The sequence below is a fragment of the Mastigoproctus giganteus genome, chromosome 5, assembly GCF_048544385.1.
Source record: "Mastigoproctus giganteus isolate SK-2022 chromosome 5, ASM4854438v1, whole genome shotgun sequence".
NCBI lineage: Eukaryota > Metazoa > Arthropoda > Arachnida > Uropygi > Thelyphonidae > Mastigoproctus > Mastigoproctus giganteus.
Window position 1 is genome coordinate 59,800,891 of NC_143579.1, and position 17,925 is coordinate 59,818,815.

Here is a 17,925-nt window from a genome sequence, read left to right on the forward strand (position 1 = left end):
ATGGACATCACTGGAACAGAAACATGAAACGTACAAACATATATGTACAAACATACATGGTGTGCATGGAAGGATAGGTCTATTTTCACATCTTATTTGCAGTTATGTGATAGAACATCCTTTTAATAAACTTAATACCTATTGCTGTTGATAAATATGTATGGCAAGAGAAGTAGAATGACATATGGATTAAATTGGACCCTAACAAATAGTAAAAACTTCTATAAAAGGAACACTAAATTTAATTTAATTAATAGTAAATCACTCAGACACAGCCAATGAAACAGACTCAATTTTAGAATTATTACAAAATTTCAGTACCTTTAATACAAAAAATGTTCACTTACAGTAAAAATGAAGAAGAGCTCTATAAACATGGCCCCAAATGGTAGTATGCCAGCCATCAGTGTGCTTAAGAGATAAAAAAACATTAGTGAATGCTTTATTTACAATCTAAAATGAAATTGATATATTTTTATAAAAATGCTTGAAATACAGTAAAATATCATTAAAAAACAACTACAGAGTCAAAAAAATTTCATTTGCAACATATTCATAGCTACTCCCCTTCCTCAGCAAACTGAGTGGCAATCATCTTTTTCCAGGATGGCAGAGCAAAATACTTTGAGAGTGCCCCTATCATCATACTGCACTCTTATTCCTCCTCCCTCATTTAAAGCATTGTAAATTTGGTTTGGATCAAACTAAACAAAATAAACAGGTGAAGCTTAAATCAAATGATGGCCATCTTGTTTCAAAATGGAAAAATTCACTCCCCTATCCCACAGGGTTCTGACTATCCAGATGTTGGTTTTGATGGACTGTAAAAAGAAATGTTATTGGGGAGACACATTGAGCAGAGTTCAATTTCTGATATTTCAATCCATCATCTTAAAACAAGATGGCCTTGAAACAGAGGTCCAATCTGTTTGTAACTCTTCTGTTTATTGAAATAAAACTTATCATACTTGATTTACAAAACAAAACTGTCTGATTGCACTAAAATCGTCAACTACCTGAATTAATATTATACACTAAATTGGAGATAATAAATGATCCACAACCTAATTCACTAAGAGAAATTTTGATCTCTGAATCACTGTTATCTGCCAGATTTTGTTGAGATAATCAGTGTAATATAAAATTCTGACTGTCATGAGAAAATCTAATTTTTTTTTTGTTGCATTTTGTAATAATAAAATGAAAAAATCAAATATACCAATGCTGCTAGTCAAAGAAATCACCTATACATTCACATGAAAAGTAATGCTATTTAGTATACAGTAGTCAAATTATGACTAGGAAAAAACATGTTATGACAGTTTTGTGAATATTTGCATTCAAAACCGAGAACACCACTATATATTTTATTTATTTTTATTTTTTATTTATTCTACTATATATACACAAGACAGGACAGGAGTTAAACAAGGTTTTTTTTTAAAAAAATTAACTAACCCACTGTAATTACTAAGAGAAAAAAATTATGAATATGATCGACATAAATGATTATCTTCTGTAGTTTAATTTATTTGAGGTCAGCTTTTTGAGTTCTCCTAGAGCGGCGTTTTCCAATTTAATTTAGCATGGAATACTTTCATAATCTTTAAAAAAATTACAAAACCGCAATAGTATTCTTACATAATATATGAATTAGTATGGATAAAAATAATAATAATACTCTTAATAAAGTTGTGATTATGAAATCAATTTTATTACTAATTTTTAAAAAAAAATCACATTTAATATAAACACAATAAAAATTTTAACATTTTTCTGGCAGAACCTGCACTTTCACTTCACGGAACACCAGTGTTCTGCAGAACACCATTTGGGAAACGCTGTTTTATGGCATTTCTTTTTATTTTGGGCCACGTCCTTTCTAATCCTGCATCCCTCCATGCCCCTTTACACAATCTCTATTTACATCCTCTTAGATGATCCTTCCTCTCATTTACCCTACACCCACAAATCCCAGATCCTACTTAAATGGTTCATCCTGACCTCTTCTATTTACATGTTTGAACCATTTCAGTCTCCCCTCTTTTATATTATCCCCAGCACTTCCTCTAATGTATTTAATTCTCACTTTATCCCTTCTGGTAACTTTATCCATCTGAACATTTGCATTTCTTTCAAATGCAACCTTTGTTCTCTTGGCCCAGAAATCTGAGCCATATAATATAACTGGCCTTACCACTGATTTATAAAACTTACCCTTCACCCTAATTTAAACTCATTAGTCACACAACACCCCACTTGCCTGTCTCAAACTCAACCATCCATCACAAATTCTGTTTGTCATATCCTGTTGCTTACTGAAATCCAGAGATTAAAATGAATTGAATTCTCCTGCTTTACCTCCTGTTTTTCCCTATCCTTACTACTATATCTTCCTCTCTATTCATTTCAAACTTTCATTTCAGGTATTTTGTTTAGAATGATAGAATAGGTGCATTGTTAGTACAATGCTACCTCACAGTAAATTTAATATTATTTTAGGGTATCTCCCATAACATTAAAGTTTATGATTCATCATAAAAAAATACTATAATGTGAGTAATGTGATCAAAAGCTATTTCAAAAAGTAGTCCAAACAGACTTCACAGACAGAAACCCATTCTGTGAATTGCCTTTCATGCCAGTTTGCAGAATGGACTTACTTTAGCATTTACAAAATTAACAAAACAGATTTCTTACATACTTAGTCTTTATGATCAGGGACTAACTACGTAGTATCCTGAGCCAGGATACTATGTCTGTAGAATACTACAATATTTTTGGAACATTATTTATACTATTTCTCCAAATGTGTTATTTACCTAAGTTATATTTCAAGTGGTTCTCTTTAAATGAAACATTGTATTAAAATAGTGATGAAGAAAGTGTCTTAACATTTTATATATGAACTGTGTCCAATTTCTATTTAAATGAACTAAATTTAATTCACATGAATACTATAAATCTTTTTATTTTTATTTTTTGGTACCTAACAAATGCTCAACTTACCAAAGTATGGGATTCATATACCATACTTGTTCTGGCACTTGACGTGGTATCTGATTTGTTCTGACTGGATGTTCATAGGGATGTTTCCTGAAGCCAAAATAATAGCCCAAGAAAACTAGAGGCAGGGAAATTCCAAACCACATGCAGAGTAATGCAACCATTGTGGAGAAAGGCACCTGAATAATAAATACATATATACTAACTGTATGGTACACCGAAATCAATAATTTCTATTGTATAATGCATTGTCTGATTAGGTAATATACCATTAATACATATACAGGAATAGCTATCCTACAATAATAATAATGCAGCCAGTCAGCTGTTGGGATAATGATACACAGAAAAATGCATACACATTCGTATGCACGCAAACATAAATCCATATTTCATTTACATTCTACACACATATATATATATGTTTGAGTTTCAGTGAGGCAAAAAAAAAAGAAGGAAAAAACAGTAAGTACTATTCTCAAAATAACTATTTCTTTTGTAGTAAGTTACTATATAGCCAGAGCGAAACGAAGACATAAAATAAAATAAATGACAAGTTTAATGTTAAATTGTAAAACACACAATATGTTAAATACATACTAAATTCTCCTCTTTTTCACTGTACAAAGTATGGTGAAAAAGGGGAGAATTTACTCTCTGCCCTCCTCTTTCTCTGCAATAAATGTATAGCATTTATTGCAGTAATGTAAACTGAATGTTGTGTTAAAACTCATTGACATAAGGTAATGCCTGATCCTCATAGCCAGCCCTAATTAGAGAAAATGTAAATTTCACTCTCATTCGTCTTTGATCAGGTGTCAATGTCAAGGGATCCATGAAGATAATTTTTTCATACCTATTATTCTGTCAATGTGGACTGCACTGTTTCATAAGAAGTTCTTGTGGTCTCAAATTTTTTGGGTAATGATCCATTGATCATTCATCACTATTGTGAATTTGATTGATCATCTCATCAGTCATGACTTTTTGGTTACAACTGTAATACGCATCGTCACAAGATGTGAAGATGTTATTTGGTTTTTTTTTTTAGGAGCATTAGCAACTAAGGCCATATTGCTCAGGGATATGCGGTGGTCATTCCCTGACCTTTCCGCATCCTCCGTATTTGGTTGTGAAGATGTATGCTGTAATGGCAGATCACAGCTAAGGTTATGTTTTCCTTTTGCAAGTACCTGACCACTGCTCATAGCTTGTTTGGCTCCATTTTTCAATAATCAGCATACTTCACAATTAATGACCTGTACAAAAAATAAATAATAAAGACACACATGCACGCAACGTGCATTTGAAACTGGATGAAATTCTAAAATGAATTTAGTTTTATACTGCAACATTCAATTCTGATATTTTCCATGCTAGACCTTGGACATTTCGATCACCCCACCCACCTTTAACTATTATTCTCAAGACTGTTGACCAGAAGAACAAATTTTGATGACAAACCTTTATTTGTAACAATATTATAGACTCCTAATATTTGGTTAGTGTGATCAGTTGAATATTACTACCATTAATATATTTTATTTTTAGAGTGAACATATATCATTTCGCAAGGAAAAAAATTAATGAGAAATATTCAATAAGTTACTGCACTTATAAGCATTTGACATGACTATGCATTATTACTAGAATTAACAGACTTGCTGGTGGGTTAGCACAATGATTTTTGTCATATAAAAATAAAACTGAGAGGTATGTTACACTTACCGCTCCTGAAGATTGTTTTCCCCATATAAAAAAGTTGAGAAAAAAACAAGTGCTAAATACAATTCCTGGATACAGCATAGCTGTCTGAAACAAAGATATAAAAATATTTAATTAAATAAAATATATTTGTAATATATAATACAAATTTTTAATAAGTGACAAATGATTACTTTTTTTTTGAACATTAGTTTCTCTTCATGCAGGAGTGTGTGTGCATGTACACACCTTCATAATTCAATCACTCATACATATACTGTTATCATAATTCAAGCTCTTGTATTCAAAATTGTGCACTACATTAACAAAATCAAAATATCACATCATACTATGAGAGTACAGGATCAATTTGGATATCAGGACACAGATATGATGAAAAGGACAAGTAAAATTTTATGAAAATGTTTATATTTTCAAAACAAGATTGAATACATAAAGAGTTCAAATCAAAAGAAGACGAATAATGCAATTTTTTTAAACAAACTTTAAAACATCAAACCGTAATCTTAGGCAGTTAATGAAATAAAGACACTGTTATACCTTGTGAAAATTTTGTATAAGCCATTCACTGAAATGTTACCACTTCAATCTAAACTTAATACAAAATGGCTACATTTCAGAGTTCCAACGACCACATCATCAAAATCTTTTTTGCTCTCAGCTAAGGAATTCTATTTCTAGTAAGGCAATCACTAATTTAAAAGTCTACAAACATAACAGTATAGAATAATACAATGTACATCTTGATAGTGTAATACTATATTGAATTTAGGCATTATTAGTTTAGTAAAGTATTCTCAAATTAAATTGATTTTAATTGTAAATCGTGCCTCAGACTAGAGCTGCAAAGCAATGGGCTCAAATTAGCAGGAGTGCTGTGGCTTGGAGGAGAATCGAAGAAGGTAGTTCTCCTACAAATCACAGCCTTACGATATGAGCTACTTATGTGATGTTTATGGACCTATCTGAAATGGGACATGATACAGCCAAGGGGAATGGCTTTGTGTGCATGTTCATTTCAAAGAAAATGAAGAAATTAGGCATGAACTCAGCATTCTGATGGGTGCTTATAAGAGCTTGAAGAACAGTGTGGATGCCCATCAAGCTCTCAGCTGCCCAACTCAATGCCAGAGCTTACACGTGTGCATCAGGCAACAACGGCAATCACCAAAGCAGAATGTGCTGGTACCACAGGAGGTAGTTATTGTTGATGGCAACATTACTGTCAGGAAAATGGGATATGTACTGTGCAAAAAGGATAGGTGGAATAAGACCAGAGTATGTCTGTCAGGGACAAAAGTAGACGATGATGTAGAGCAGATATAACCTTTTAAGGGCACAAAAGGTAATTTGTACTCATTGGCACTAATGATATTAAGAATAGATCTGAGGACTTACTTAATGAGTACAGGGCAATGTTGGGAAGGAGTTGTGAGTCACAAAGTGTCTACAATTCTGTCCAGATACAATAGGAGGTAGTACGTGTTTGCAGCATTGCCATTCAATTCAGCCCTGGAGAGACTGTGCTGGGCTCATTGGTGTGGAATTTTTCTCAGAATATTCTATGCATGTTAACAAGAGAGACTGTTTTTACAGGGATCGGATAAACAAACAGAAGGAGTGCAAGAATATTTTCGGATGCTGACAAGGCAATGTTAGCTGGGTTGGAAAACTGCTAGCTTAGGAGGATACACAGATTAGTAGCCGAGTGGGCGGTAGCATGAGTGCATGAGTAATACACTCTCTTTGAGTGGACCATATTCTATGCATTCTGATGGCTGCTTATAAGAGCCTGAAGAACAGTGTGCAAGCCCATGACTACTAAATATGATTAAAATTTGTATTGATTGATTTATTGTAAACTCCACTGACCTGGTGGTCATGCCGGAGTATAAACAAGAACAGTAAAGCATCGGGCAGAAGTCAAAGTGGTTCTACTGGAACATACAGCAGGCTGGAAAGAAAGGAGTCAGGGATTTCAAGTGCTCCTGTGGGTCATCATGGAACAAGGAAATACATGGGCTGTGTAAGGGTAACTAAGAGTAAGAAGAGGTGCATGTATACTTGCATATTACACTAACGTTAGGAGCATTGTAAATCAATTAGATCAATTTGAAATACTGACCAAGTAATCAAACACAGACATTATAAGGATATCGGAGACATGAAGTCACTCAGACACAAGAGATGCAGAGTTAGAACACGGAGAGTATAACGTATACACAAAGGACGGGAGGGGAGGGATTATGCTCGTAGTTAAGAAGCATATTAAATCTAAGGCAGTGTATACAGTTGACACGGGTTGCCAGTGCAATGTTAGGTCAGTTTCGTGTGACATAAGCACTGGGAAAATGAAAATGAGAGTAGTAGTAGTATTTAGAGGCCTAATGATTTTGATGAATATAACAAACAGCTCAATAGAGAAACAGTGGGCCAGCATATCAGAATGTCTTATATAATGGGAGAATTTAACTCTGAGTGAGTGACCAAACCTGTGGTTTGGTCACTCACGCACTAGCAAGACTTTTGTGGATTTATTGGACGACTGTTTTCTACAGCAGCAGCATGTTAAGCAACAGGAGGAAGAAATATTCTTGATCTGAATTATCAGCAGTGATTCTTCATGAATTAATAATCTGAAGTAAAAGAACCACTAGGCAGTGATCACTGTGTACTAATGTGGATTTATCTAAGGATAACTACTGTCAAGGCTAAAGGGAAGGGCTTTTGCTTTCATAAGGGTGACTACAGAGGTCTCATACAGTTTTTAATTCTACACAGTGTGATTAACTGATGATGTTATCAACAGCAAATTCTACATGGGAAGCATTCAGGGAAGTAATTGTAGAAACTATAGGCTTCTATGATTTAATATTGTAGAAAGGGACATAAATTCTAATTGAGGATGGATGGTTGCAGGACAGATGTGCAGAAGTCTGCCTTCACAGCCAACAGGTGGTTGATTGTTGGAACAAACTTCCATCTGTTGTTGTGTAAGTGGGTAGTTTGAATAAATTCGAGGAAGAACTAGACAAAATATTGGAGGGGATGGACAAGGTGATGTGAGATTTTTTTTTTTTTGGCTGATGCTTTATAAGCATGTTTTCTTGCATCATATACTAATACAATGGTGTTACAATTCTTCTTTCAACTTTTATGATTATGAAATTTTATTAAAATCCCAATTCTAGTCAATAAGAATTTAAATGTTAATTTATAAGATGCTGAATGTATCCATGAAATAGCTATGGGGAACTGATGGGAGGAGTTCAATTTTGTTTGTATTTTGAAAATAAATGCACCATAAATTGACTCTAGTGGTCTGCTATTAAGTTTATAACAGAACCTGTTCCAGTATCTGCTCATAAAATTGGCAACTTCTCTATGACTCAGTTGCAAATGTTATCTAACATTTACCATATTTTCTCAAATACCCCTTGCACTCAAGAGATCATAACTGCATGCCTTTAATACTTACACAATACCTTCACATTTCATACTTTCTGTGATTGGTAAGGAAGCAGTAACAAATAAAAGTTCCCCATTATACACTAGCTTTCATTTCAACCAAGCAGTAAACAATATCAGTGTTGTTACCATCTATTTCAGTTCTGTCAAATCTCACACAATCCGATATTTTTAATGAATCATTCGCATTTCTATGAAATAAGAATGTTTATTTCTTAAAGAAAAAGACCTAACTTTTGTTGCAATGCAACATTCCATATTACATTTTAATAAATACTAGTAATAAACAAAATACTTCTTTTAGGCTATGGGCAAAAATACAAGATTTTTATTTACTTATGTGGCCATAACCTTGGAAAATAATCAAGCTTTGTATTAAATTAGTGAATAAGATGTTTACACCCAAATTTTTAGTTTCATTTTTTTAAGAAAAAAGTAGCCTCTCTCTCTCCAAGAGCAACATATTAAACTATTATCCTTCTACAGCCTTTCAGTTCAAGATGAAGAGCATCCTGTTGGGAACTGACTGGAAGACAAAAAAGATACAATACAACCTTGCTTTTACTGCTGCTGCTACTCTTAATACTGTTCTTCAGATGCCACCAATCTATAATTCGTATTGGGGAAATATTATTCCCACAATCAAGGGGTGTATAATAATTTTTTCTTTGGATAACTATGATGTGAAGGCTTCTCTGCAAGACCAACTCCCCCAGTAGATTATTTATCTTCTCAACATGACTAGAAGAAGAATCTTCATTATCTGTTTATGCATCTAATAGACTGACCTCAGTGTTATCATTGTTTTCTACCTCATAACTGACCCTACAGAAGACCAATCATCAGTAACAAGTTCATAATGTGTTATGAGTGAGCGAGTTTTAAGTTAAAACAGGTGTTGAGAAATAATCTCCATTTTATTTAAAGATGGAAAAATTGAAGACTTATGTTCCTTTAATCCTCATAATCTCAAAATATTAACTTTATACAAGGTGTTTCTAAATTACACCAACAAATTATTTGGCAGTTACTCATACAAGTAAACAAGTTCATATAAAAATGTGTCCAATTCTGAAACTGTTACATTTGAATTTTAAAAAATGGGTATGGAATTCAGAATGTTAAAAAATAAATAAGAATTAGCAGACACACAAAGATTTAACTAGGTGTCTTATTGTTTTTTTTACTATAGCCATTTTTTTTTTTTTTTTTTTTTTAATTCAAACAGCCACAGCTCAATAATCATTCAGAATTAGACATGTTTATATGAGCTCTTTTACTTGTTTTGGTAAATAGAACTACCCACTATAATTTTATTTAAGTAATTTAGAAACACTCTAAATATTAGATACCTATAATTCAACAAGTGATGCACAAATTATGAAAAATTCATAACTGATGATACACATACAGTATGGTTTTAAGGCTATTGACACTAGTTATGTATGTTTCAATAGAAACTGTTATTTTTTATAGGCCCACATTTCAAACAGATTGAAATGTCAATTTTTGGAAATTAGCAGCATGAAAAACATCAACACATAACAATGGTGGAGAGAGGTCACTCGTTCATCTTATCAGGCATTTTTGCACTATGTAAAAGGCACCTACTGCCTTCATGGTATCTGTCTGCTATCTGACTGAAAGTTGAGTTGTCATGTAACAACTCATCCTGTGGATAGATTTTTGTGAAATTCTATATTTTAGGTGTCTTTAGATTTGTTGAGCTATCTCAAATTTCATTAAAATCAAGCCAACAGAAATTCAGCAATTCTTTTCCCTTTAAAACTTTGAGTTATCTACATATAAATGGAGTATCTTTCACATATTTGGATATTATTTGATGAGGAAAAATTGAATCAACACCAAATTTTCAGCATATGTTCTTTTAGCTCCACAGTAGGATTAATTCCAACTCACAGATCCACCCATCAATCTCCCTCCCAGAGAAATCTATACAGTTTCAGATGCTTGGACAGTACTCAAGTAGGCAAAGTCAATCATATATCAATTTTTGGTATATGTTTCATGGGTCTCTGGGGATATTTTAGGCTCAATCACATTACCATAACCTTCCAGTTCTCCTCTACAGAAACATTATCATAAATAACAGAAGCTCTGATCTTTTTCAAATATCTATCAGGACTAATTCTGAATACTTTTAGGGACCTTTGACAAAAAATTTCATGTTAATTTCAGATTAATCCATTTCCACTGTGAACAACCTCGCCTTTAAAAAGAACTGATTTTAACCCTGGATGTATGTCATTTTGATAATTGAATGGGCCTAAAATGTATTGTATAATGTGTACATCACCTAACTTTACCAAATTAATTATGAGTATAGAAATGAAAAACAAAATACTAGCAATAAACAAGATATTTTCTTACAAGAAAGGCGGCTTTTTTCCACTGCTGGCCTCTAAGTGTTTTGTATAAACGAGCTGAGAAGTAACCAGCAACTAAGCTAAATAAATAAATAAAACCGCTTGAAAAAACACAAATTTGATGATATATATATATATATATATATATATATATATATATATATAGTAGTAATATACAACTGTTAAGAAGTAAAATAAGCAGAGAAAGGAAAATAACAAAAGTAATCGTATGTCTAATGCTCCAAAACACGCAGTGCAGCAGTAAAGGAAGCAAAAGGATATAAATAATGTGTGGTTTGTAAAATATATAGTGTCTGTGAAAATGGAAATGAAAAATACACAAGGTGCCTAAAACTAAGAGAAGTTTAAGGGATAGTCAAAAGTGGAAGTGAGGTAGTGGTTAAACAGGTGAAAGAATTTGAAAAACTTAGTACAAATATGAACTGGGACTAAGGAAGCAAAAAAAAAAAAAAAAAAGTTATTTATTATAATTTTTTTTTGCTTCCTTAGTCCTAGTTCATATTTCTACTAGGTTTTTCAAATCAAATTCTTTCACCTGTTTAACCACTACCTCACTTCCACTTTTGACTATCCCTTAAACTTCTCTTAGTTTAGGCACCTTGTGTACTTTTCATTTCCATTTTCACAGACATTTTATATATTTTTTACAAACCACACACACACACACACACACATATATATATATTTTTTTTATGTAAACCCCAAACACGAGAGGTATTAGAACCTATGGTACTTAGTACCGTGCTTGGGTTGGAGGTTGAGAAGACGAAACTAGATATTTGTTGACATTGGACTCGAACTTCTGTAGACTGTAATTTTCAGGAAATATGTATGAAGGAAAGTTGTTCCAGAAAACGGCAGTTGAATGAATAAACGAGGAAGATGAAAAGTTGGTTCTGTGAGTTTGAAGTTGGACAGTAAATGGATGTTGGCTGGAGGCGGCACGTGTTCAGACTGTTTTGAAAGAGAGAGCGGGAATTATAGAAGTCAATTCAGAAGACGTGTCCATGGAAGTATCTGTAGAAGAGGCATGCAGCAGAAACAGTATGTTTATGAGAGAGCGAGTGGAGAGACTCTGTTAGAGATGAATCATTGATTAACCTAACTGCCCTCTTCTGAATGGAATCAACAAGCCTGAGAGAGGTTTTGGGAGCACTACCCCAGATGTGGGAACAATATTCCATGGCAGGGTGGATTTGCAATTTATACATGTGGACATGTCGATATATGTGGACTTCAAAAAATATTACATTTGAAGTTAACATTTCATATTTTAAAATATATATATATTATATACATTGAGTTGGCTTTGCATTAGCAACACCTATCTAATACCTCAAGAGGCCACACCTTTTGCCTGTAACACAACCTGTAAACATCTTGGCATGGACTCCACAAGTGTAAGATATTCTGTGGTAGTGCTACCTATGCATTGCATAATGTGTCCAGTAAGCCTGCACATTTTCGGGTGGATGGTTGCAGTATAGAATATCCTTTCCTAGTATGTCCCAAACATGTTCAGTTGGATTGAGATCGGGGGAGTTGTGGGGCCATGGGAAATCAGAGAACTTTTGTCATTTTCTTGAAATGAGTTAGCAACCTGCCAGGCCTTGTAGCATGCCACATTGTCTTGATGATAGACTCCAGATTTTTCTGGATACACTATCATTGTGAAGGGATGTACTTGGTCAGTGATAATAGAAAGGTAGGCATTCCCACTGAGCCACTGATTAACGGTGATCAGAGGATGCAGGGCATGCCACAAAAGCAGTCCCCACCACTGCTTCCAGTCTGCCAAACACCAACAGTGCATCCAGGTGCCACGGCCTCATTTGGCTTTTTTTCAAATGTGGATATGTCCATCAGCATGATAGAGTTTGAAACAGGATTCATCAAATCAGGTGACGGATTTCCACATGCCTGTGGTCCAGTGTTGGTGCTGATTTGCCCATGAAAGGTGCAGTTTTTTTGTCTCATAGTGAGCATGGATACCTACTACAGGTCTCAACTGACAGCCTGTAGAAACTAATGTCTAGCACATAGTGTGCATATTGGTCTTGCTATTCCTACATTGTACTGGGTGGTTAGCTGGGCTGTCATTCACTGCCGTGTTACAAGATGAGAGACATCACTCACCATGGGTGTTCACCAGATCACATGTGGCTGTTCCACGTGTGACCTTTGGCTGGTTGTTCAACTGCTGATGAGCCAGTCATGGTAGACTCATGACTCCACAGAATGGGAGCACTTAGTCAGGTTGCCTGTTGTTGAGATATTGACACCCGCACATCTTGGTCCCACAACATTCCATGTTCAAAGTTGGAAAGATCTTGACACTGACCCATTCTTCCTCATAGACATTCAAACTTTCCTCCTCTTTACTGCCATGTGCCAGTGAAGAGGACATGGACTGTAAGAACATAGACACAGCCAGCAAGGGATCAAAACATTAGACATTACTTTTTTGGCAGTACAGACATAACCTGTATCATGTCTGTACAAGTGTATTCAGTGGCTCATTTGTATGTTGTGCAGACTAAAAAACCTGGAAAAACTCATGGGGTGTAGGGGATCCTACTTCCTCAGCCTGAGAGCAGTTAACTACAGTCTTGATTGATGAGGACTTTAAGAATTCCTCCAGTCATAAATGAGAATTGAAACCCAGACTTCTCCAAATAGTGACAAGTGGCAAAACTACTATAGTGTCAAGTCTTTATAAGAGGGGAGGGGAGTCTTTGTACATGACAACTAGCTGTGTTCCCTTGATTCTCATATGCAAAAGAACTCATCTTGTGTAAGGGTCTAACAATATGTTAACTAGACCAGGATAAATAGTACCATGGTGCTCTTTACTGATGGATCAAATACAGTCTTCAATTAGATTATCAATGCATTTTCACCTGGAGGAACAGGAAACAAGATTCCATTCTGCTAGTGAAGGTGTTTGAGTCGATCGTGAATCAAATCTGTGTGACTACAAAATACGGATCAACAATAATATTCTTATCAAATGACTAATTTTAAAACTCCACTGATCTATACAGTTGTGTCAGAGTATAAACAGAATATTTATTGTCATGGAAAGAGACATGTTTGGAGTGGATTTAATGTACTTGCCAGAGTCACTGTCAATGGTTGTACAGATCTCCATTCTGGAAAGAACACATGGAGATTTCCCTTGAGGAACTTATAAGGCACTGTGGTGAAACTTTGATCCTTGTATTCACCTTATCCAGGCTTTCTTTTGTTAAATGATAGGTCATATCCTTGTAGAGATGAGCAAATGAATGCATTCAAAGAGAGAGCAAAATCTGAATGGCTGGTCAGATCTTTAGACCTCACTCCAACAGGCAAGAAAAGAGGTCAGATCTTTAGACCTCTGGCACGAAAATTACCAGTCCAACCAGAAACCTTAATAAACTGGTATCAGCCTTTATGCAAAGAATGGGAATTGATACCTCCAATACTGATTAACAGCCTCATTCTTCGCATGAAAAATCTTAATTTCACACAGTTACTCACAAAGATCACATGCTTTTTTGGGTATGTTTTAGCCATTTTTGTACAAACAAACTCATTTGCATAACTCTAATTTGTCCAGTCTTTTTGCATTATTAAGACATTAAAAAAATATCTCATTACCACCCTGTCATAATCTAATAAAGGGCTTTTGATTAATTTACATTTTGTTTGTTTCTTAACTTTTGGATAAGAGCACAAATAAGTGCATAAAAAAGGTCAAAATTATTAATTATTGCTACCAATAAAAACAAACAAATTAAAAGGTATTAAAAGATAAATTTTACCAAAAGTAATCAAAGATAAATATGTAACATACCTTTCAAAGCACATGCAAAATACAAGATGTATCAACTGTCCATGATATGGAATACTTTGTGTTTATAACCTTTGTTTTAAGAAATGTGCATTAAAATAAATATCCATTTTTTCATTTTAAATTGAAATTGACTTTAATGAATGTGGATGATCTGAATTTCATGCTGTTCCATTCTTAAAAAATATTGTTTCTTGCTAACTCAAATTGTTGCTTCTATTTAAAGAATTCAATGGTAACCACATACACAAAAACCTGGCATGAACAATATGTAGGGCATTACATGGCAAAGAACACTTTGAATGGGAGGAACCCCCGCAGAAAAAAAAAAAAAAAAAAAAAAAACTTACTTTCTGTATGAAAATTGAAAAAAAATTTATTTCTGAGTTAAGTGTTAGATACTTGATACTTTTGGAACAAACAACACTCATAGAGAATACAGCAGACTGTCGAAATAATGGCGCCCCAAATAATGGAACATTCGAGCTAACGGAACATTGAGATCGGATGTTTACATACAGCGCAGATGTCTTGCAGTGCAAGAAAACAGAACAGGCCATAAGCAGGAGTGCATTAATAGCAGAATATAACATTGGATTGTCAACATGTTTATGTGCAGTTAATAAAATTGCATTCTTAATCTCTCTATTTCTTATTTAGTCTCATTGTTTCTGCATTAAATGTATTAAAAACAAAACTTTCTAGATAACGGAAAAATCGAAATAACAGCACCTTGAATCCCCAAAGGTGCCGTTATTCTGAAAGTCTACTTCCATTCAATCCTGACAAGCTGCATATATCCAAATTATTTTTTTTCTGCAAGAGTAAGTTAAGAAAATTAATCTAAACCATTCTAAAACAACTAGAGACAAACACAATGGGCACAAATGATTTGCAGAAAACATGGAGATGCTATTACTGTCTAATAGATAAATCAAAGCCAAAAACCACAGTGCACACAAGAGTAAGTGATTTTAATAGAGCCCACAGCTACTTAACAGCATCTCTAAGACTATAATATACCACTATAATTATTTTTGTGAAACCAAAGAGATATTCTTACAGGGAAAACTTACAATTCTGTTTAAGCTGTAACATTCAAAAATTAGGCATCTATGTGAAGAACTGATTGAGGGGTTTAAGGCCTTAAAAGTGTCGAACAAATCTTAAAAGGGTTGAACAACTATTAAGCCTGTTCAACACTTTAGATGGGGACATATTTTCTCTTTCTAGGATGATGCATAGGGTTAAAATTAAGGAAAAGTGATTATACACTGGGTGTAAGAAAGTTTGATTCTAGTCTAGAGTAATCACCTATCGGAACGAGTTACCATCAAACCCTGTAGAAACAGAGGGCTCATATAGATTTAAAGAGCAATTAGATAAATACCTGGGAGTAAATAAAATATAATATTAGGGAGATATTATCTTATTTTTATATTATATACCTTTATTTTAATTATTTACACACATATTTTTAACAACAGATATTAAATAATTTCAGTTTCCTTGCATTGTTATTCCAGTATAACATTAATACTATAATAATAAATTTAAATATTAATAGTAATTTTTAGGTCTTTATTTGAAAAACAAAGTTATTTAAAACCATAACACAAACTGGACTGAAATTTGGAAGAAAAGTAAACTTTCTGTAGAGCCAGAAAAGAAAATTTGTTCCCAAGAAAACTGGAAAAGCTGGCAAGTATACAGATTCTTGCAGAGGATAATAACTTTTATCACTCTTAAAAACAATTAAATATTTAATCAGTTCAAAAACTTGGAGGACAAAAAGATGACAGCTAATATGAGAGGAAGAACGAAGGTTGAAACAAAGAATAACACACCTTTTTGAGTCCATTTAGTTTTCACTGAAGAACTAACTAAAATACTAAACAAATGTGTGTGAGAGAGAGACAGAAATCAATATAAAAAAATAATAATAATAATAATAAATAAATGTACTAGGTAAAATCTTATAGTTGCTATTGCAAACTTATATCACTTACCCCATGAATACATATAAAAAGATGGCAGCAGTCATTAATGCTCCTCTAGATGCAGGTGACAACATGCCCAACATAGCAAAAACTATAAAATGTAAAATTTCTATTAAGAATAAAAATGTGATTTTCAAATTAAGTGCATTGTAATTAAATGTTATGTAAAAAATAGATGAAAAATTTATAAGTTAAGAAAAAAGTTCCAGGACTTTTGTTAAAATCTGAACACTGAATAAGAAAGCTTCATTTCATTAGTAACCTAGAATGTCTAGAATTTTCTTACAGTAGGTAGTGCTTTGGTTGTAGTTGTGCAAAAATTTTTTCTAATTTTCATTTTTTTTTATGTCAGTTTTTGATACAATCTATAAAATTTTGCTTTTTGTTGAAGAAATCAACCACAGAATTACTGTGAAAAACACTTTATCAACAGGCAAGATATCGTAATGATATACAGTCTTCAAAGATGGACACGATATCAGAGGATGTTGCAAAGTGTACAAGAATATGCATGCTAACAAATGATAAACTTGTCTTCCACATTAGAAGCATAATTCAGCCCAACCATCAAATAAGAACTGAAGACCCTTCTTGGAATTTCATATAGTAGTTTCTAAACTATCACAATCGATATTTTAAGGATGAAGAAATTATGCAAGAAAATAGAAAGAAGAGTTTAATTTTCAAAATAATTGATGGCAGAATATTAAACAGTGTTATCAGCAAAACTATGGATAGGATTTCTGGTCAATGGAAGAAGGTCATTAATATACAAGAGGAAAAGAGTGGGAGAAAGAACTGAACCTTGGGGAACACCAGCATTAGTGGAGAAGTTTGAAGGCAGAGAGCCATCTACCATCATCTGCAGTGGGTGGTCAGAGAGAAGACTGAATACTCAATTACAAAAAACAGTTTGGCAAACCATATTTAGAAGCTTATTAAGAAGACCTTTATGCCAAACATGATCAAAAGCCTTTGAAATGTCAAGAGCAACTGCTTGAGTTTCACCAAACTTTTCCACAGATGGATAATAATCACCAGTGGATCAAAACTGATGGAATCCTCAACCCCTAAACTATCTAGAAGCCTTCCATCTGATCAACGATCAGATGGAAGGCTTCTAGATAGTGTAGGGGTTGGCGGCTAATTGATTTCTCCATTACTTTAGAAAGAGTAGAAGTAAGTGCAATGGGACAATAATTGGATGGGAGGGATTTGTATTCCATTGGACCTTTTTAGGACCTCGCTGTATATGAGCCAATTTCCAAGCAGAAGGGAAAACACCTTTGAAATAGGAAAATGAAAAAAGGCGGCACAGAACATGAGTAAGTTCAGGAGCACAGGTTTTGAGAACAAGTGGAGAAATTCCACCAGACCATGGAGCTTTCTTAGCATCAAGATTGTTTAAAATCTTTCTGACAACCTTTTGAAAACCATACGAGGCATTGAATGGAGTGTACTGGGAATGGTTGAACGTGGTTTA

The 17,925-nt window shown here is 33.8% G+C and overlaps 1 protein-coding gene across 4 annotated transcripts in view; it reads right to left on the reverse strand.

The window, feature by feature from the left end:
• TM9SF4 (transmembrane 9 superfamily protein member 4) overlaps positions 1 to 17,925 on the reverse strand; it is a 141,236-nt gene that overhangs the window by 22,052 nt on the left and 101,259 nt on the right. For all 4 annotated transcript variants that reach the window (XM_090373238.1, XM_090373235.1, XM_090373236.1 and 1 more), the window contains exons 11-15: positions 16,452 to 16,533; positions 10,591 to 10,666; positions 4,735 to 4,818; positions 3,010 to 3,185; positions 348 to 411 (exon numbers count right to left, since the gene is read on the reverse strand). In XM_090373238.1, the coding sequence (XP_090229364.1) occupies positions 348 to 411; positions 3,010 to 3,185; positions 4,735 to 4,818; positions 10,591 to 10,666; positions 16,452 to 16,533 (482 nt within the window). The remainder of the gene's footprint in view (positions 1 to 347; positions 412 to 3,009; positions 3,186 to 4,734; positions 4,819 to 10,590; positions 10,667 to 16,451; positions 16,534 to 17,925) is intronic.